This window comes from Rattus rattus, chromosome 8 (genome assembly GCF_011064425.1).
Source record: "Rattus rattus isolate New Zealand chromosome 8, Rrattus_CSIRO_v1, whole genome shotgun sequence".
In the NCBI taxonomy this organism is placed as follows: domain Eukaryota; kingdom Metazoa; phylum Chordata; class Mammalia; order Rodentia; family Muridae; genus Rattus; species Rattus rattus.
The window spans coordinates 112,894,786-112,917,418 of record NC_046161.1 but is presented as its reverse complement, the minus strand read 5'-3'; the positions used below and the strand labels follow the sequence as shown (position 1 = coordinate 112,917,418).

Below are 22,633 nucleotides of genomic sequence, written 5' to 3'. Positions count from 1 at the left end.
AGACTTCACTGGTGTCCTCTTTTGGGGAACAAGGTCTCATGTAGCCCAGTCTAACCTTTAGTGGACCCTCCTGTCTCCATCTTCCAAGTGCCAGGACCACAGGCTTATGAGGCCAAGCCTAGCTAATTTTCTTTTGAAAACATGTTAAGAGTCTTACACTATGCAGTCCCCTCTGGCCTTGAGCTGAAGAGATCATCTACCTGCCTCTGCACTACCACACCTAGCATTTTCTTTAAATATTAAAGCTCCCGCATTTGACAATTTTTAGTTTTCCAGCTTGGAGAAACACTATTTAGAAAACTCAGTTATCTGCAAACAAGGCAGCAGGTTCCAGGGTTCACTGCAGTTGCCCAGCAGATCCTCATCTGTGTTCAAATGTCACTCCTGTTTGTCTGATGGGTGCCCCAGCACTCAGAGGACTTGCTCCTAGGCAGAGCATTAGAGGCTGGAATTGCATACTTTCCTCAGCTGAGAACAGCAGGAGACCTGGAGTTGCATCCCACCAGAGGGTATGTTTCTGACAGGCTCTCCCAGGTCACTCCTGCACCCCAGTAACCTGCCAATGGACAAGTCTCTTTACTTGCTGTATTAGAAACCGACTGGAGTCTGAGCAAAGAAAGACCAAGCAGGCAGACTCAAACTTTGCATGTATTTTCATTTTTACAAGAGCCTTTTCAAGTTGTAGAGAAATTTAATAGAAGTATATACAAATTAGACACTGCTAGTATGTACAAAAGTATTTTCTACATTTTTGAACAATATCAACTATGCCACTTGCAGTAAACAGGATGTTACAAAATCATCCAATAAAGCATTTTCTATTAAGCACATTACACAACATAATTCAATTTTATTAAAAAAATAACTTCAAAATACAGAATGATCCTGGTTAGGAAGAAAAGCCATTTCTGTAGTTCACTTGAGTATAAACAGCAAGGCTGACACTACTGAATATGAGCGCCTGTCTGGTACAGGTTAAACCCTGTCCACGGTGGCAGTAGGTGGTAGGTGGATGCCCTTCCTCTCCCTATGCTAATCCCCAGAACCTGCCAATGTCTGTAACTCCTCTGGCCATGGGACTGCAAGTAGAGATTTATCTCTGGGGTTTGATCTAGTTACACTGACCCTTAAAGCAGGAGGAAGGCAGAGATTTTGAAGAAAGACAAAGATTCAAAGGGTCTCTGTTGGTTGAAGATCATGGCAAGGTCTACAGCAGGGGATGCAGGCATCCTCCAAGGGGTCTAGAGCCCCAGCTGCAGTCTATGAGAAAGTCACTCCTTCCCAGAGTCTTTGTGAGGAATGCACCCTTCCAGCCCTTAGTCATAGCCTTGAGCCTCTGAACCTACCATGCCTGATAGTCAATGACACATGGGCACTCTTAGGCTGAGAAATTTGTGATGACTTGTTACGTACGCAACAACCGAACAATAATATATGGCCCAATAGTGACCTTTTCTTACTAATTCCATTTGTCAGTGTGTTTGCCCTCTTGAATGCATTCTTCCCAGCGAATACTAGATTCAAACACCCTTCTTTGTAGGCAACTTTAAAGGGGGGTGGGGGGGGAGAGGAACCACTCACTATAAACCACATATTTAATCCGCCAAGCACTGAGTTCTGATGTTATCCTGCTTTCTAATTAACTAATTTACAGATATGGTGAACAACAGCTGGCTGTTTACACACATCAGAGTGACAGCAGCATTTGTGGGGTGCCAATCTCTGAACCCAGAGCTACATACGTGCTAAGCACATGCTATCTATCACTGAGCCACATGGCCCTGGAAGACTATTTTCATACACCCAGTACCCCCCCCCCCAATTTGGCCAGGACATTAGTAAGATCCCAAGGCTTTTTCTCTTCCTAAATACACCAGCCAGGTCTGGGTGGAATAGGATGGTATAGACTTCTACACCATATACCTGACAGGAATTCTGTGAACTGGATTAAACCGGCACTAAGGTGATTAAGTACACTTGGGGAAAGAATGTGAACTAAAGAGTAAAACAAAACAAAGAAACAAACCCACACTAGTTTTGACAGGTTAGATTCTTCCTGGAGGAACCAGGTAAAGCCAGAAGAACACCTATCTGTGCAGCAGGGCCTGCGACCCGTCTGTCCCCAACTTTTGTCCTGGGTCTCCTCCATCAGGCAGAACTTCCTGGAGCCAGTGGGGGGGTCTCAACACAAACAGAACAGATGGTTGAGGCAGGGCTGCTACTGCTGACACAGTGAGAGTGACGCGTCTGAAGTCCGTTCTGTAGCTGGCTCTTTAGTACACGTGCAGAACAAGATAACCAGTCTTACAGGTTCTGTTTCAAGGGACCTGCACCACATATCTGTGTTTGGGAGAAGCCCCTACACCCATAGTGAATCCAGCTCAGAAGAAATAATTTTTGGTGCCAGTGAATTAAAAAAAAAAAATCACAATTCATTTCCTGGCATCGGGAAATGCTGTAAATGATGATATGATGTATGAGGGGCCAAAGGCACCAAGCACCAAAGCAGGAGCTGGGGTGGCAACACATCACTATCTGAGCTTCTGGCATTCACTGTGAGAAGGCAGAGCCCTTAGACAGTGTGGGTGTTCACAGCTGGGACGGACTGCTGCAGACATGGTGGTATGGGCTACCACCCTGCACACCTGGCCATAATCAATACAGATGTGGACAGTCTGATCTGACAGCGTATAGAGAAGACAACCAGCATGGGGACACAGAAACATGTGTCTTGTGACAGCTCTCCACAAATCTGTCTGGCAGCATGGACACTAAAACCTGAAACACTGACAAAAAGAAACCTGGATTCTATGGACAATGTGATACACAGAAAATCTACCTACAGTAACACTGCAAATTATACTTAACATCAAATTTATTATTTCTTGATTCAAGAAAATGAAAATTCCATAGTTGCCTACTGTAAAATGGGGCATAAAAATATTTCTAGGGACATCTGCACTTTAAATTCTTCTGCACACATGTAAGCAAGTGACAAGAAAAACCCACTACTGGATTGAGGTCTAAGACTAACACACAACAGATTGCCGTCCAGTTTCGTACACTTTAAGTTACCAGGTATTTACAGTTAGGACACAACCTGTACAGAGACACCTCAGCTGTATCTGCTGCTCTCACTGGGGCTCCGGTGACGAGAGTAACTTCTGTCACTTTCACTGTCCGAGCCATAGGACCTAATACTCCTGCATAAAAGAAAACAACAAAACAGCCATCAACTCCCAGTTTTGGTTTTAACCTATGGCAACACTATAGGTTTTTCAAGGATGCTTTAAATGGTAAATGGTAGCAAAAACCAAGGTTAAGATAACAAAGAAACCTCACAAGAGTGGGAAATTTACTTAAAACCCATTCATAAGAATGAGCAAACTATTCTTCTACTATACCCAGTGAATGTCGATACTAGACGAGACTGGAGCAGGAAGAGGTTAAAGGTACAGAGGGAGTCTCACTAAAGTGGGTGTGGGCTTGGTTATGGTGGTCATTCAGCCCATCTAAAAATCTCTTCTGAGATCTAGTCCACATGTTATGGTAAGCATCATCCCACTACAACGAGTAGACCAAGTACAAGGGCTCAAGGGCAGCTTGAGACAGTGGACAGGCAAGCTCCTTCACAGAAAACCCCCAGGGTCCAAGGGTCAGTGGATGGGTGTGGGGTGTTCCCAGGGCAATGGGCTGTAGTGAAGAACTGAGAAGTGGGGGTTGGGGGTGGGAGTTTAGTGATCACTTCAAAACACAAAGACAAGCAATAGAGATGGCTCTTTTGTTTCTGGGCACAAGGAAAGCTCTAGAACATTAGAGGGTTCATGCACGGCATGTCTAGCTGGCAGCCGTGGATACAAGGGGGTATCTTCCATAGAAAGATTTTTGGGCTTGCAATGAATAAGGGTGACAACAGTCATCAGCAAGGGATAATACAAGAGTCACAATCAGGTTACATCTTATTAAATAAGTGACAAGATATAAGATTCAACCCTGAGTCTTATATGACTGCTGCTGAGACAATCATGACTTAATAAAATGACAGACTGGCTGTTTCAGAAAATTAGCCTGACTTCCAGAAGTGAACTATGATTTAGTCTTTGTCTTACTCCTCTCCTTCCAAAAGAAATGTTTACTCAGAGCTATGTGACTATTTGAAAACCCATTTTAGTGTCAACTCTAAAACAATGATCAACGACTCACCTGCCGACTCCCAGTGCCAAGGCCATGTTTAAAAGCTGTTTGTTTGTAGGCCAATGGCACCAAAGAGGAGGCACTCCACTGATGGCCCACTCACTCCCAGTGCATAACCCAGGGACCCACCTGGACCGCCTGTTGTAACTTCTACCCCGATGGTAACTGTCACTCCTCTGGCTGCGGCTGCGGCTACGACTCCGGCTGTAGTAGCTGTCGTAGGTGTAGGATCTGCTTAAATAGCAATAACACACAGTGTTCCACTCAGATACAGAAAGGCTCCCTTTAGGGCCATCAGAGGGCACTGTCTGTCTCACACCGGTACTCTATGGAGGTGTGAGGGCAGTTGCATAGAAGTTCTAGGAACATCCAGCAATTGCACCCAAATGGACTTACCATGTTAAAGAGAAAAATGTTAATTTCTTTTCTGCATTGAAAAATATCACAAAGTTGACATGGAGTTAGTGTGACTGAATCTCTCTTACTCAGCAATTATATTCACAAGCACCTGCCGTTACGATTGGATACTGTCATTTCTGACTGGAGCACAGTGGGCCAACAGATAAAAATTATATCATCTAAGTGCAATTTTAGAAGATAAACATATGCACTGAAGTTATTTAATTAAAAATGCAACACTTAGGCTAAGGAATAAGCTCCGAGGCAGTAGATGTGCTGTGTTTTATGCCTGAGGCCCTGAGATCAACCTGCAGCAGCACAAGCCATTCCCTACCCAGCACTCTGGGGCCTCCCAGCAACACTTACCTGGAGCGGCTGTGGGGGTCATAGGAGCTGCTCCTGGACCGGCTCCTGCTGGATGTCCTGGTATGGACCACAGAGGCTGTCACCTTGTGCATTAGGGCACAGGCCACAGTAACAATCTAGACATTTTTTGCCCATCAAAGTGAAAATACAGTGAAATGACTTAACTATTTTGTGTTCACCTCAAGTATACTGGAATCTCTTTTGAAAACCTTTGTATTCCATTAGAAGGTTAAGCTTTAGGGAGTTCTCCTCTCCACTGAGTGGGAAGGGAGAAGGCCCACTTACGTGAGTGGTCACAGCAGAAAATATCACAAGGCCGAAGAGAGCAGCAGCAGGGAAATAGAAAACCTTGGCCCAGCACTCACTTTCCTCGTGGTTTCCTCGATATAGCCTATCGTAACCCCTCAATAGGTCAAGAAGAGGTGACTGTGCTTGTGACCTCAGTGATATCTATGCACAGAGCAGGTAGGAGTGGCATGACCTCTCAAGTCAATTGCTTCTTTACCTTACTCTGCTAAGATCTCATCAAGGAACAGCCACGCAAAGTTCCAGAGCTCTCAGAGAGCTGGATAAGAAAACAGCTCAGGGTGGTATTTGACAAGGACAGACTAACAGCTGTCCTGCTGTGTCCCAGAAGTGGTCTACTCTAAGTGACTGGATACCACTCAGCAGGATGAGACCACAAGCTTACCTGTGGCTATGGAAACTTCCGTAGGAGCTGCTCCTGCTGCGGGTTCGGCCTCTGCTATACCAGCCCCTGCTTCGGCTTCTAGAGTAGCTTCTTGATCTACAATGGAATGGGTGAGAAAGCACATGTACACTCCCCACACTGCTGGGATGAACAGGGCAGGAGGGGAGCAAAACCAGGGTAAGGTCTCTTTACAAACTCTACTCACTTTGACAGGGTCATGTACTGCAAAGGAAGCAATCCAGAAGCCACCATTGTTTGTTTAATCAATGAAATAAAGTCACAGAAGACTCCAACAGATACATTTACATGCTCATGAACACAACTACTCACTGGCTTCCTGTTCCTGTGAACCCCCTTTTCTTAGCTTTACTCCCACTCTTTGTACTCTCCCGTCTTTCCTGACGACCTAATCACAAAGCTCAACTTAGATGTGTACCTGGAACAGCAACTTTGCCTGCGTGGCGCGGTGTGGCGTGGCATGGCATGTACCTTTTACACATGTAAACAAGTAATAAAATCAATGATCTCCAAGCCCTACAGAGTCTGCTCAAAGGATTCTATGCAAAGGCACGGCAACCTGCACAAGGCCAGCTACTTCACACCTTTGAATATGGAGAACTTGCCACCAATCATGACAAGAAGAGCTTTCATTGTCCAAGTGATAAACTATAATCTTTTCAGATGGGTCGATGTTTTGTTCTGAAATGCCCATTCCCTTTCTCTGTCTTCTCTCAGTAGTTTTGGTCATATGGAACAGTGATCACACTTCTAATGCGGATGTTTTCCTGAGCTAAATGAGAGCAGACTCTCCTCGAGGGTAAAAGAGGAAAGAAACTATTTCTTACCGGTAAGATGAGGTGGAACTTCTAGATCGACTTCGTGAGTGACTGTATGAGACAGACCTTGTTCTGTGTCGAGATTTGGTTTCAGATTTACTTCGAGATCTGTGTGGACTCCTGGACTGACTATCGCCATCCCGACTAGGTGTCTGCTCATCACTGGAACTCTCTTGATTCCGTGGCCTCCGATTCAGGCGTGCTGTCTTTCTTACTTCATCAAAGAGAGACCCAGGCCGAACTTTATTTTTGCTTTTGATTTCTATTCTCAAGCCTTGTGGTTTCACTTCAGGCGCGGTAGACAAAGCCTTTACATCTAGAGTGCTGGATGTGGTTGCAGCAGACACTGCCACATTCCCTATACCTTGCAGTGGCTTCCACTTATCTGTGGGGTTCACCTGGCTCTTCTCAGCCCCCTCCTTCTTTCCAGCAATCTCTACAGGACTGGTCAAGCTGGTAGAGCTGTCCTGTTTAACCCCACTTTCACCCAAGGTCTTGCTTTCAGACACACTGCTCTCTTGTTTCCCTCCTGATCTGTGCTCATCCTGCTCTGGAATAAGGCTGACCTCTGGGCTGTCTAGCCTGTGGTTTGCTAAAGGGGACACCCCCTCTCCCTTTGCAGGGGAAGTCCTATCGGGGGTGCAAATCTCCATGTTGTCATCTGTCTGAAGCACATCCTCCCCTCCACCTGGGACAGGCTCTTCAAGGTGCTGGGTGCTAGGGGGAGAGCTGGTCGAGTTTTCCTCCACTTTCAGAGGTGCAGGGCAAGAGTTGAGATCGTGCTCACCCTCTGCAAGTGAGTCCTGCTCTAAAGTACCCATTTTGGGTGTATTTGGGCAGCTACCTTCATTACAGGTTTTCTCTCCTTTTGGAGTGTTGTCTTTCACAGCCTCGCACTTCTCAGAGACATGCTTTTTCTCTTTCGGGTCCTGCATAACTTGCTTTCCATTCACCTCCTCTTCTTCTTCCTCCTCCTCCCCAAACTCGAGTGGAGGTTGCCAGTGGAAAGCTTGCTTCCGTTTTGGAGCCTTGTGCCTTTTGTCTTTTTTGGCTTTTGATTTCTCTCTCTCCCCTTTAAGACTATCCTTCAAATGTTTTTGCTTCTGGGGCTCCACTCTAATGTTCCCCAAGTTGAAGCAGGAGCTCTCTGACTCAGAGGCTGAAGACCGTGACCTCCTAGACTTCCAGGCACCATCGCTGCCAGGCAGGGAAGTGTTTGTTGGAGGTTTGGCTGGGGGTTTGGCTTTGATGTGACTCTGGCCAACTTCTGACTCGGAGTCTGATGAAGCTTCCCCCTCCTCCTTATCAGAACATCTCCGGGGATCACTTTTCCTGCTCTTTGTCACATCTTGTTCTGAGTTTGATTCAGAGTCCCATTTACTCCCAGCACAGTTCTTTCCTTTGGACACACTGTCACCTCTAGAGTGATCAGGAAGATCACCTTTGAGAGTTCTCTTTTTAGAATGAGAACATTCCCATTCAGGCTTGGATTTTCCTTCCTCTCTGCCTTTCCCCTGTTTACCATTCAACATTTCCACTTTTCCCTGCTTTTCCTTCTCTGGGGCTGAGTGTACTCCTTGAACATGTGACTGTTCACTGTCTGAAGAGTAATCTAAAGATGATCTGCTTTCACTATACTTCCTGTGACGTGAAGACTTCTCTCTGCCTTTGGCATATGTACTGTGAGGTGTCTTTTCAGAGCTGCTGCGGTGTCTTTTATTTGAAATGACACTTTTTTTCCTGCTGGATCTAAATGTGGCTCGTCTTCCATTGTCACTGCTAACAGAAGTGTATGAAGATGACCTGCTGTGCCGGGAGCCATCACTGTACTTATCTGGCGAGTGAAACCTAGAGGATGGAGACCTAGAGAGCGAGCGGGACGAAGGTACACTTCGTGACCTTGACCTTGTGTATGATCTGGAGGATGACCTGCTCCTAGAAGACTTGCTCCTTGACCTTCCTGAGCTTCCAGAACTTCTATCACTGTACTTTGAATAAGCACTCCCATCACTTTCTGAAGCTTTTTCTCTTTTGTGATAAGATGAGGAACTCACAGTTCCTTTAACATTTGTTAAATTGTATGTGATTTGTATAGGCAGCAAGTGGGTTGTTTTAGCTTTCATCTCCTGAATTCGCTCGTAAGAGGGCTTCCAGGGCTTCTGTCCAGGCTTCCACCTAGAAGGGGGAGGGCTGTCACTCAATGGTATTACAGGAATGTTTTCTGCTGCCACTGGCTGCACGAGCACACTTCCATTCTGTGGCATTGATGACCTTAAAGGTTCTGTCTTAACTGGCTTACTTTCACTCAGCTGAGCAGGTTTTTTGGGGGATACTGATGTTGTTCTTCGGGGCCCAGACCTGGAACTAGATCTAGACTTTGATCTATTATGAGAGCGCGATGAGGACTCTGACGCAGCCCTTGATCTAGAGCTCCCTCTAGAATCTGATCCTGAATGAGACTTGGATCTGTAGGAGTCTCTGCTGGAGCGGGTGGAAGCGCTCCTGTCATCTCGGTCTGATTTGGACCAATCCCGCTTTGACGAGCACTGAGAGGATGAGGAGGCGTGAGGTCTCCTTTCTCCAACACTGGAGGACTTCACTCGGTGGGTGGGAGATCTTGAGGGTTCCAAATCAGGTGGCGTAACTATCCTCCTCTTCTTTGTCTGTCTGTGTCTTCGGCAATGTTTCTGCTTTTTAGCTTTTTTTTTATGCTTAAGCTTCTTTTCCTTCCGGCGTTTTCTGTGGTGACCATCAGAGTGCCTTGCTGTACTAAGGTCTGAATAGTACCCATTATAGGACCATGATCGGGATCTCTGGGACAAGCTCCTTTCATCCCATCTGCTTGAACAGGGGTCACTTAGCCTGTAAGTGGAGGAGCACAGCATGCATGTGGTCATCTGTGAATGCTATGTCTTAAAAACACACATCTAACTGACAACAAAGTACTCGACTCCATCAACACTAACATAAACCAGAGTGATGATAACGATTAGCAGACTTACAAAACATCCTTGGGTTGTTTTATTCGATACATTTTCATTTCATATACATTGGTGTTTTGCCTGCATGTGTATTTGTGTCAGGGTGTCAGATCCTCTGGAACTGAAGACAGTTGTGAACTGCCATGTGGGTGCTGGGAATTGAACCCAGGTCCTCTAGAAGAGTAGTCAAGGCTCTTAACCACTCAGCCATCTCCCCAGTCCCAAGATCCTTGTTTTTAAGCAAAGACTCTGAATGTCTATAAAAATCATTGCAACTAACCAGAAGTTTAGCTCATGATATGATCTACTAACAACCTTCTCCCTCTAAAAGCAATTACTGAGAGAGTGAAGCCCAGGTCCCAAGCAATCTTGCTGATGAATCACTTGTTTCTGTAGTACTGGGCACTGCACTCAGGACCTTATGCATGCTAAGCAAACACTCTACTATAGAGCTGGATACCCAGCCTTGAACCTATTTTTCCTTTGTAAAAAAGTATACACATATGTATGCTTGTATGTGTGCAGGTGCACATGTGCACATGTGCAGAGGGCACCTCAGGTGTCCTTTTTTTTTTTTTTTTTTTTAAAGATTTATTCATTTATTATATGTAAGTACACTGTAGCTGTCTTCAGATACACCAGAAGAGGGCATCGGATCTCTTTACAGATGGTTGTGAGCCACCATGTGGTTGCTGGGATTGAACTCAGGACCTCTGGAAGAGTATCGGGTGCTCTTAACCGCTGAGCCATCTCTCCAGCCCCTCAGGTGTCATTCTTAAGAACACTAATTTCTTTGAAAGCATATCTCCTTGTCCTAAGGTTCATCGGTAGACATCTGCCCAGCAATGGGGTTACAAAGTGCTTCCTGCTTCACGTAGCTTTCCATATACATTTTGGGCTGCTCATGCTTTACTAACTAATCCCCTTCTTTTGAGAAGACAGGATCCTGTTATGTGGTCTAGGACGTCCTGGAGCTCATTAGGTACCCAGCCTGGCTTACTTGTCTCCTTTGCTCCACTTCTCTCCGCTCGGTGGCCTGTAGGCTCTCAGTCTCTGCATCTCCTCCTTCCAGTGAGGTGGGGTTTCACTGCTGTCATCATCTTCGGACTCGGAGTGGGATCTTGACCTTGGAGGTGTGTGATAGCGCTTTAAACACAGAGAGGGTAATAACTGTTCTAAAAATGCCTCTTATAGGACAAGAGTCAGAAAAAAAAAATCTAATGAAGCCACTGATTTAAGTATCAACTTAGGAAAGTAGGAAGTTATTTCAAATACAAGACAAGAGGCAAGACATTCACCTGGAATCTTGAAGTTCCCTTTGCAGTCCTAACACATTCGTTAGCCTCCATTATTCAGATCAAAATTTCTCAAAATACTGTTTCATGGATTATGTCACTGAATATTTAAATCCACCCACAGCTGTACCTACCAATGGTAGCACCTTTCCAAAGCTTTGGGAAATAAAACCAATTTCTTCAGTAAAAAAAATTTCATCTAAAATTAAACCTCTGACTTTTAAAATAAAATGTTAAATTAATATTTAGGTAAACAACTTGGAAAAAGAAAGTTTTAACATACGTACAATTGTTCCTCTTCCCTTGATTTTCCGTCCAGACTTTGATACAGATGGTTTCTGATCACTTACAACAGGTGCAACATCTGGAACATTCCTGAAAGAGTTCAGAGTGACAATTAAAAACACCAAGAGCCGGAATAGTCTTCTCAACGTTCAAGTGTACAACTACAGTCTTTACAAAGCCAGGTGTCCTATTTCATGACATGAAACTACATGAAATCCAAATGTCAACATCCATAAAGCTTCATGGGCATGGCTACATCATCCACGCACCAACTCATCACCACATACAGACACGACTGCCACTTGACACGATACACAGTGAGAGGTGTGTGACCTCTCACTGTAGACTGACAAATGACAGCACTGACAACTGCTCTAACAGAGACACTAACTTGAGCTCTAGATGGAGTTATCTTGCCCCAGGAAAATTCCATTCATCCCATTAGTAAATATTTATTTGGAAGAAAAATAGGTTTTTTGTTGTTGTTGTTTTTTGGTTTTTTTTCTTTTAAAAATACTGAAGATCAGTACAGGAAAGCCAGGCATGCTAATATATACCTATAATCCCACCATGTGAAGGAGTTCAGTGCTAGCCTACGTTCTACAACAAGACCCTGTCTAAAAGTAAACAAAGAAAAACAAAAACTGTTGAAGGGCTGGGGCACAGCTTGTTTGATTTCTTGTAACTCCTCACAGGAAAGTACAGCTTATACTACTGACGTACTTTTGCTCAAACAACACACTCTTCTCTCCTCCCTTTCCACCTCCCTCTTCTGAGAATAGACCTTGTTTCGGTGTTCACGATGGACACCAACTCTGCAGTCAAATATCCCTATCTACTGCTAGGACTACAAGCATATGTCTTCATGCCTGGCTGTGTCCTCTTCACATTCCTCAACTGTAGCCTAATAGACAAAGTACATTAAACAGTATTTTCTGAGACTAAATCTCAAGCCACAATTCAGGGAAACTACAATAGTATTTATGATACTAAATTGTATCTCCAGTCACCATGTAATTAACTTTGCACTATCGAAATTGAAACTGATTTCACCACTCAGTTGGATTCAGAGCTCAATGAACCTGATAACCCATTCTGAAAACTCTCCCCTTTAACAAAAGGCCAATGCAGCACGATCAGTAATATAACCTTCCCTGACAGCATATACATACCTGCAACCCTAATATTCTAGACAATAAAGCAGAAGGATTCCAAGTTCGAGGCTAACCTGATATACATAGCAAGATCCTGTCTTCAAAAATAAGCAAACAAAAAATACAGACCAAAACAACAAAACACACCTTCTTCGTTGACTAACTTGCCCAATTTCCTTTACCTAATCAGGTATTCAAGTGTGGATTCTGACAGGGAGGTACACGTCATTACTTAATGCGACTGACTACCCATAACATTTTCTGTGTACTCTGAGCGTGAGTCGTGGGGAGTGCGCGTGAAGCTGCAGTGCACTGATGGGCTTACCCATCAGTGAGATAAAAGTATACAGTGTGATAGCTAACATCACTGTCAACCTGACTGGACATCCCATCCCTACAAGACTGGGCATACTAACTCTCCCACGTGCTAGGGCCAGTGCAGATTAAAAGAGGAAGGAGAAAGCCAGCTGAGTGACAGCATCCTCTCCTTCTGCTTCGTGTCCTCTAGGCTGTGGGCTGCTCTATGGTATCCCCTCTGAAAAGAAACTATGAGCAAGGTGCTTCTGTCAGGAACTGGACACAGTGCAGAAAAAAGGGACACAGCCATCAGCCTACTTACTGTTCAGGCTCCACAGCGATAGCAGGCACATCTCTTCTAAGTAAAAATCGGTTCTCAGGAACTGGAGGAATCTCTTCTGGTCGAACAACGGGCTTTTCTCTTTTAGTGTTTGAATCACCTGATCTTTTTTCATTCACATCACTCCTCTCAGAGTAACTAAAATAAATCAAGTCACCAATTTAGACATTAATGCCATCTCATAAAATAAAGGTACATAAGGCAAGAGCAAGCTTACACTGGCTTCAATTTTGATTTTCACCAATCTATAAAACATCAACACAGTGAAAAATACCTAGCACTAAGAAAATTTTTAAAGTTAAAATTAAAAAGAGAAAAAAGTCGAGTGCTAAAATTCTGAAATGGAAGTTTGTCAATGATTAATGTTTTCCTTCTTAAAAAAACACACTTATCTATTTCCTTGTGTGTGCTGTGCACACACCATGATGTAGATGTGAGACACTACTTGTGGGAGATGGTGCTCTCTCTTGACTATGTGTATCCCAGAAATCAAATCCAATTTGTCAGGCTTGGTGAGAAGCCACTGAGACAGCTCAATGGCCCAAGTTTTGCTTTAGGGAGAATCAGTTTTCTTCAGGGGTACAGACTCTGCCTATGCTCCACAGGGTGGCCCTGCACATTAAGTAGGCTCAGTAGCTTATTAAAAGAAAAACAAAGAGAAGGGAGATACAGTGGACAGGGGAATTCAAAGGAGGGATTAGGAGGTGAAGGATCAAATTACTTTGTAGACATGAAAGAAATTCTCAAAGTCAAAAATACTGTATTTTAAAAGAAAAACTTTTCAGGGACTGGAGAGATGGCTCATCAGTTAGGAGCACTGGCTGCTCTCCCAAAAGACCTGGGTTCACTGACTAGCACCCACATAGTAGTAGCTCACAAGTGCCTATAACTCCAAGACCTGTCACCCTCACGCAGGCACACATTCAGGAAAAACACTAATGCAAATAAAATTTTAAAAATGAATAAAAGAAGGTAAACACACACAAACACAAGAGAGAATTTTCAGGCATTAGGGCTGGTAAAATGGTTCAGTAAGCAGAGGCCTTTATCTGGAGAAAAGAGCAAGACAACTGCAAGCTGCCTCCCAATTGCCACTCCTAGATTGTTCCTTGTATCAGTTTAAAACCCAATGCTCCTTGCTTCTACAAGTACAGTAAGAACACTGAGTTCAGAGGTTCCTGTGCCTGGGTCAGCACAGACCCGCACTTACCCCTCAGGGCTCACTGTGCACTTCCTTCTCAGTTCCTCTGAACCGCTCATCTCTTTCCGTCTCTTTTTAGTATGTCTGACTTTTGGCCTCCTCTTATGTCTCCTCCTCCTGATTCTCTCTCGTTCAACTTCGCTTTCTGAGGATGACTCTGAAGAGGAAGAGGAGTTGGAAGAAGAGTCCGAGTCTTCTGAATGTGTTGGTTTCTTCCTTTTTTTCTCAAAAACTTTTAATAGATATTTAAAAAAAAAAAAAGACACATTAGTACTCGAGTCCAGTACACACCATCCAGAGTGAAAAACTGACTGCCGACTGTCATAGCTGCTTCATGAACAGCAAACTAACACAAGACTAGACTACACTCTTCCCCAGTTAGATATTGCCCTCACCCACCACGACGTCTATTATTTTAAGTAATTGTGACAGAATAAACAAATGTCCAGGGAACACAAATGTACGCCACGGGTAGCCTAAGATTACACTGGAACAGAGACCTAAAATAGGGAGGGGTCACACAGATGCCTTAACAAAGAATGTTCTATACACGACGGGAGCAGGCACAAAGTCCCCAAGTGTCTGAATAATAATCAGTATAGCTGGAAGGCAATGAGTATGGAAAGAAAAAGTCGGAAAGACAACAGAGAGCTACGGGCCTCTGTGGTATCTGTGCAGGGGGATATGGATTACGTGTGCCTTAAGAGGATCATTCTGGTTGCTGCTAAAGACAAACCAAAGTAAGACAAGGCCATAAGCAAGGAAACCAGTGGGGACACTCCTGCTGATAAATCATCATAGGAAAACAGAAGAGAGGTAAGGTAGACAGCCAAGAGAGAAAGGCAATAATCCAGGCCTGAGAGGGCTTGGATCAGCTGGCAGCTGGGTAGCAGCGAGGAGGAGGACTGCTGTCGGAGGGGATAAAGCATAGCACAGAGGCACCAATGCTCCCACTATCCACACATGCTTTCTTTACACCTCTCTGCCCTAGATCCTCCACCCTCCAAAGCTCTTACCATCTTTTGTCAACTTTGTGGCAAGTACTCCACAGTCAATAACTCGGACATCTGCATAAGGTCTGCTTGCAGCATCCGTTTTCAGATTTTCAATCTGTTCAATTACTTCAAAACCAGATATAACCAGTCCAAAGACAACATGAACCCTGTCATAATACAAATTCAAGAAATAAATTAGTCGTAATAATTACGTTAGGAACATAATTGGGACAATTGTTGTAAAAAATATTTATCCACCTAACTAGAAACAACTCCAAAGTGTTATGAACCAACTAGAAGGGAATGACAACTTGAAATCTACTTCATAATAGGAAACAGTGACAGTTTATCTAAAGACAAGGTGGGACGCGGTTTCTACTGTTACTACTACAATGGTTGCTAGCCTTTTTAGGGTTAAGAATCTGGTAAGAGCGGACACTTCATACTAAGAAGCCATCTCAACAGGTAGACTCAAAACCACATACATGGTTGAGAAACCCACCTATGGGCAAAAGTGAGACAGGCTCTCAAAACTCCTATACCTGGTGCCCCTTTGGGAAGAGCTTGGTTACAAAAGACTAATGCAGGCCAGCAAGTCTTTTAGGCTCATCACCCCAACAACTCTCCAAGATTTTAACAACTCAATGCTTACCCATCCAAGTGTGGAGCAGGCTTTGTAGTTCTGTACAATAAACATCAACACAAAGTTGGTATCAAAAATGACGTATTCAGATGAAGAAAGCAGAGGGTTTAAACACAGCATGTAGTGAACAAAGAAGTAAAGATAAAAAGACAGACAATGTTAAGCATAATATACGTTCAACCTTAAAGACCACCCAAACACCAACAGCAGCCATTTTACTAATTAAAAAAACTAGACTACAATGAATTATAAAACCAACTCTATCAGGATATATGAAATAGGTCTGAGTTATAGAAAGAAATGTACAGCATATGCACTGAAATTAAATTTACTCTCAAACCAAAAACAATAATGGCACAAAAACATTAAAAAAATTCCCAGAATTATTCAGGAAGCTACTGCATAGGTGAAGAAGTGACAAGCACTGGCCACATCCCCTGGGCTCTTATTTGTCACTTAAGACTGAGACAGTCCACACATTCTTTCTTAAGGCAAGCAGAGGAGGAGCCTCAGAGGCCCTATCTGCAGAACTTCCTGCTCTTCTTTCACTCAAGGGGAAGCTTTGCAACTCACATTTAGAAAATGCAATAGAAAGGGACTTTCAAATTCACAACAAAATGAAAAGTGAAGGTGTATCATTGACATCTTTGATTTCCATGACCCAGAAAAGACCCCTCCAGCTGCTCTGTGGACGCCCCACTGTTACTGCTGTGACATCTGTGGGGTATACTTGGTTAAGGTATTTTGAACCCAAGTTGGTTTTCACATAACATTTTCAAAGATCTTTACATGTGAATTGTAATGCAAAAATTCAAAAGTAGATAGCTAGGTCAGTAATAGACACAGAACCTTAAGTACTAAGGATGATAAACATGCTATGGACAAGGTCACAAGGCTTTCAGGCCGTATTCAAATAGTCAGTTGTATAAAGAAAAACCTTATGCATTTTAATGCCATTCTAAGACACATGAACAGAACAATTTAACCTTTACAACAATGTCAAAAATATCATTGTACAAGAAATTACAATGCTTGTACTTACTTTAAGACTATCCAGTTCTATATGAAGACTATAGAGAGTACTTAACTTAAAACTTTTAATGTCAATTTTAAGTCTCAACTTTAAATGAAGTTTTGAGTTTCAGAATCACAAGTCTCAAATATTTCTTAGAAAATTGAGTAGAAATTCAAACCAGTATAATTTAAAAAATAGAAACAGGTTTTTAAAAAAGGGGGAGAGGGAGAAATTAAGAAAATCTAACGAACTGGTGAGCCACAGACATCATGAAGCGAACGAGCGAGCATCTGGAAGTCATGGTAGACAACAACTGTAAACAGAAATGCTTCCTGCATTGGACAACTTTACTGAAACAGAAACTAGGACATGAGCTAGACAGAAACCCCTTATGAGAAGGGGTAAAGGTGGTTCCAGAAAGATAAAACTGTTCTGCCAAGCAGAAGATGAAACCACACGGCTGTTTACTGACTAGATGTGCTCTTCCTTTCTTGGGACTTGCTCAGAAGAGCCTACAGATTTTTCTAGCACACAGAAGTTCCAATTAAGCTGCCACCTTAGCTAACAAATGCTGTAACCACCATGTAAGGCAACCCTATGGCAAACAGCGATCGTCTAGCTGGCTACAGCAACACTCAGACCAACTGAGTATGGAAGAATGCTCTTAGGGCATTCAAAGCTTTGGACAGATAACTTGTCTCAAGTTGAGAATGAACTCAGGTCCCTCATGTGTGCTAAGCACATACTCAACCACCAAGCAACACTGTATAGTCAGTCCCTAGTTCTGTTTTCAATTTAAAAGAAAACTTATCAATAAACTATGTTCCTAGTGCACTGAGTAGTAAAGAAGCACATGAATAGAGGACACCCTTCAATCTGCTCAGTGTCCAAACCAAAAAGAATCACTTAACTTACTGGCACCTGCAGTTTAGGTACAGAAATACCAACTTGTACCTTCCTTCACTGGGATAGAATATACAGTAAGTACATGGGAAATATTTCACAAAAAAAGGAGCTCTCTGGACTTGAGTCTACAAATCCCAGGATTCATGGTAAGGCAGGCTCACTGGAACTATGCTCACAGTACACACAAACAACAGTGAACACCCAACAAGGGTAACAGAAGGCAGAAGAGACCATGTGTTCAGCCAAGTCTACTAAATGGACAGGGAAACCTTGCCCACCAACTCTTTACTATATTCAACATTCTCAATGGTACTACTTTTGGCAGTGACATGGATGCAGTATAAGACTTAGAAGACCAGAGCAAAGGAAAAACAAACACAAAAACCATTTCAAACTATAAAGCTTCCATGTTCACCATGTTTTTCTCCCACAGTGGCTCTCATTCCTGAATCTACCTAAGACAGTTACTGCAAGGGTCACTTTAACCACAAACCCTAGAAACTAAAAACTTGTTATTCAAAGGATGAAGTACACTTATGCCACCATCAGAGCAGCTTTGGGACCGTACCAGCTCTTAAAAACCTAATGTAAAACAGCACCATGAAACACACAAGAGCTACTGAACTGAAGCTGTATGTCTAGGTTGACCATAAGCATTAACACCCTTGTTTTACATATACTGCTGTTACACAAACAAGCAGAAAGCTTTTTTTCCTTAAAATGTTTCAATACATGTAACATTAAGATTAAAGAAACAAAGGCAGAGAGAGAGGGAGAAAGAGAGAGAGTGAGCAAGCCTTAGAGTAATGAGACATTACCTTTGGAGCGCACGGTGTAACACTGTTTCTGCAAATTTTACACAAAAATGGCAAGAAATAAATTGTAATACACTTTTAAGACAAGACTGAATTTATGTTTTAATATCAATATAACTTTGAAATTAAACTTTTAGAGTTTTATGCAAAGCAAGAAAGCTTTTTAAAATAGAGGGCTCTAAATTTTCTTTCGTAAGATACTTATGAAGAGATGAATTTTGTTTTGAAAAGGCCTTGTAGAGATCTTCTTAAACTCATGATATTTTAACACAAGGGTTGGTAACAGCTCATAAAACATTAAAGTTCCTTTTATAATCTCAGAGACTAGCTATGCCATCTTTCTCAGTAAGGTAATACATCATGAGTATGGACAGATATACAATTTTAAATACTCAGAAATTGGGACTTCTGGTAGAAGGCAAAGAATCCCCCCCCCCAAACTAAGTTTAGATAATTCAAAACAAAACTTGGGAAACTTAACCAGTTTACTTCATTTTCATGCTTCTGCCTTTCAAAGTTTTCTTGATTGTGTAGAACAGAACAGAATCCTGGAGAATGTTTTGGTCTATGGACTATGCTCACTACTTTATGTATGTCCTTAAGCTGTTATGTCATAGGACAGAATTAATAGAAACAGTAATAAAGGCAAAATTAGAACTTTAAGGATCTTCTCTGAGGCTTAAAAAGCAATAGAGGTGACAGCCTTAGAGAACGAAGTCAAATCCTGGGCAGATGACTTTTATATTTAATCTGATTTTTCCCCTTATGCAAATTTTATTTTGAACAATACTGATGAATTTTTTTTTCTTTTTTCTTTTTCTCGGAGCTGGGGACCGAACCCAGGGCCTTGCGCTTGCTAGGCAAGCGCTCTACCGCTGAGCTAAATCCCCAACCCCAATACTGATGAATTTTAACTAATAAATTTTTTTTTAAATCAATTACTATACAAACCAAAAACCACTCTTATTCCTGAACAAAAGTTTGATAGGATCTTAGATATATTAAATATTAAAATGTTGTGAAAGTGACTTAAAATCTCTCATATAGGCATAAGTATCAGAAAAAACAAGTTTGAAACCATGCAGTTTCCAGAGTGTAAGACAGGAAGGTACTTCAGGCCTAAAGTAAGAAGGCACTAAAAGCAACTATGTTAATGTCGTCTTTATCATACAACTCTTTCCTTCACAGTCTGAAACTAAGCTGTCACAAAGCAGGGAACCCTAGGGTAACACAGCTTGTGTTTAGGCAGTGAGCGAGCCAGCATCACAATGCTCTGTGTTCCCAAGGTCACTCAGAAAGAAAAGTTTTCTAATTTCAACACTAACATAAAAATATATATACACACGAATTGTAACTAGATACAACATGTCTTTCCTTACTGATAACATGTCTATCACATAACCACTAAATGACTAATTCTAAACAAGGGTGTTAGATGACACCTGAAATTCAGGGAAAGTGGCATTAAGGTTCAAATATCATAACTCCTTTCCTCTCAAAAAACTGTGAAATTAGCATGGAGTTATTACCTTCCATAGAAACAAAACAAAACAAAACCCAAAGCAACAACAAACAAACACAGTGACTAAGGTCACATTTAATATCATTTTCTCTCACACGAATTTATGAATATGTGGGTGAGACATTTCTCCCAAACCTACTTCTGCTTGCCAAAGTGCCCAAACAGATTTATTAAACACCTAGCCAATCACCTCAGAATGAATGTTCCTCTCTCATTAGATGAAGAGTTGCTTTTAAGTGGGACCTTTAAATGACATAAAGCAATCCTAGAGCCCCTTCCCCATTTATGCTTGCTGTATTAAACAGGGACCAGAGACTCGGCTCAGTGGTTAAGAGGACTTACTGCTCTTCCAGGATCAGAGCTCGTTTTATTTCCTAGCACCCGCAGGCAGCTCACAACCAGCCATGGAATCCAGTCTCAGGGACCTGGCCTCCAGAGACATTTTATCCCGGTGGTACACAGACATACATGCAGGTAAAGCACCCATACACATAAAATAAAAAGTGAAAGAAAAATAACAACCTCATACATATAATCAATAAGCTAGGTATGGTGGCATATGTCTTCAATGTCAGCAGTTGGGAGGAAGAGGCAGGTAGGTGGGTGAATATCTGAGAGAACTGTTGCTTAACATTTACAAGGTCATTGAGTCTGATTACCAGCACTGAGAAAAAGAAAATTAAAAAACAAAAACAAAACAGAAAAAAATAACCAGAAATCTTGTTTAGATATTAAGTTGGGCTTTTCTATATTATTTTTGTTTTCATAAAAATATTCATGACTAGACCTGTGGCCAATGACAGTCTATTCACCAAAGCTTTAAATCCATAAGAGGCCTACACTGAGGCTGGAGAGATGGCTCACCATAAGAGCTGGCTGCTCTCCCAGAAGACTCAGGATTAATGCCCAGTACCCAAGTGGCAGCTCACAACAATTCTAGTTCCAGGGCATCCACCCACTGCCCTCTTCTGGCCTTTAATAGCATTGCATGCCCATGGCACACACACACACATGCAGGCAAAACACTCCTAAGCAGAACAAAAAATTATTTAATATTTTAGTAGCAGCCAAGGGGAAGACTGCTGCTGCTCGACCTTTTGAGGTGCTTTTCAGGTGTGAGTATTAGGTAGCTAGAGAGTAATTACAAACAAGAATGTATGTATACAAAGTCTTTGATTTACTCAGAAATTTAGGATCTTTCTATAAGGCATGCTCTTTTTCCTATGACACTTTCTACCAAAACATTTATAGTTTACCTTAAAAGTTGGGCTATTTGAGGGTACGTAGAGTTAAGCATGCAGGACCCTCATTTGATAGCCAGCACCCACTTAACTGCCAAGTGTAGGAGCCTGAGCCTGTAATGCTAAGTTCCAGGGAGGGCATGGAAAGGAAGGTCACGTGGCCTCCTAGCCAACTAGCCTAGGGGACTCTAGAGAGTTCCAGGCTCAGTGACAGACTGTCTACAAACATCAAGGAAATGGGGTTGTCAAAGGAAGACAACCAGTATCAAATTCTAACTTCTGTTCACATGTGCGTTGAGAACACACACACACACACACACACACACACACACACACACGGATTTTTTTTAACAAAGTAACACAAGGTACAGAAAAACAGCTAAAACCAAGATTTCTTTTGTGTGTATATGCGGTTTTGTTTTGTTTGTTTTTGGACAGGGTCTTTCTGCTTTTGTGTGTCATACAATGACTGTACTCAAATTCGCAACCATTCGTTCTCCTTCCATAGCCACCCAATTGCCGGGATCACAGGCATGAACCACCAGGTAACTAGGTACATATTCCAACTCAGGAAAGAAATAATAAAGTTACAAACTAACCTTTCTAACACTGTTTTATATAATGTGTTCCTATCTTCTCAATGACTATAGACAATAAAAATTAGTACCAGAATTATCATTCCAATGATTGTTTTAAATTAAAAAAAAAAGTTCTCCAAGTGCCATTTTCTTCTCAGCAGAATGCCCCCGCCTTACTACAGTGATTCAGAATCCAGTGCTTATAACCCTGCAGCATGCAGTCAGCAGCTTTCTTCTCCAGAATGTGAGAAAAGATCCTAAAGCAACCTGAATAGGGAGAGTTATTTCTTCCTCACTTAGCATTCATTCTCTACAGAAGATAAAACTTATTTCACATGATCTCTAAGCCCCGTTCAACTCTCTAACTCTATAGCTTTTACCTGATTTATTCATTACTTTACTTGTTTTCTGCACTGCTCGTGACTGAGCCTATAGTCTTGCACACAAGGCAAGCTCTCCACCACTGAACTACACTTCCGGCCCTATAGCTTTTATTGTGTTTTTTTTTCATACCTGACCTAGAGAGAGACATACTGAGTGAACACTAATGTAGGTTGGCTTGGTCCATGTGTTGCTTGGTAAGTGTGGTGCCAAGAGTCTGAGCTCCTTTAAAATGTGAGCAAGCCCTTATTTCCTTCGTAGTTTGTAAGGATGGGGCCACATATCCCTTCCTTTCCAATTCTCAAGCAGTACTATTCCAAAGACAGTCTTTTCTTCTAAGTAAGCTCCCAAAACAGAAGCACCACAGTTTATATAGTAGTCAACACAAGCAGTTAGTGGTAAAAATTACAATTAGCTGTAAAGAAAACCTATATATATTCTCTCTCTTCACACACGAAGATACAGTTACAGCCAAAGAAAACAATATATGCAAAATTA

At 42.3% G+C, this 22,633-nt stretch overlaps 1 protein-coding gene across 9 annotated transcripts in view; it reads right to left on the bottom strand.

The window, feature by feature from the left end:
- Positions 1 to 2,575: 2,575 nt before the first annotated feature.
- Nktr (natural killer cell triggering receptor) overlaps positions 2,576 to 22,633 on the bottom strand; it is a 36,569-nt gene continuing 16,511 nt past the window's right edge. For 3 of the 9 annotated variants that reach the window (XM_032911208.1, XM_032911212.1, XM_032911213.1), the window contains 11 exons: positions 15,687 to 15,716; positions 15,056 to 15,201; positions 14,049 to 14,271; positions 12,821 to 12,976; positions 11,050 to 11,137; positions 10,468 to 10,613; positions 6,496 to 9,348; positions 5,651 to 5,746; positions 4,960 to 5,016; positions 4,324 to 4,428; positions 2,576 to 3,203 (listed from right to left, as the gene is read on the bottom strand). In XM_032911208.1, the coding sequence (XP_032767099.1) occupies positions 3,116 to 3,203; positions 4,324 to 4,428; positions 4,960 to 5,016; positions 5,651 to 5,746; positions 6,496 to 9,348; positions 10,468 to 10,613; positions 11,050 to 11,137; positions 12,821 to 12,976; positions 14,049 to 14,271; positions 15,056 to 15,201; positions 15,687 to 15,716 (3,988 nt within the window). In that variant the 3' untranslated portion in view covers positions 2,576 to 3,115. Of the gene's footprint in view, positions 3,204 to 4,323; positions 4,429 to 4,959; positions 5,017 to 5,650; positions 5,747 to 6,495; positions 9,349 to 10,467; positions 10,614 to 11,045; positions 11,138 to 12,819; positions 12,977 to 14,048; positions 14,272 to 15,055; positions 15,202 to 15,686; positions 15,717 to 18,416; positions 18,445 to 22,633 lie in introns of those variants that run through there. The other 6 variants (XM_032911214.1, XM_032911209.1, XM_032911210.1 and 3 more) reach the window with 6 other exon arrangements.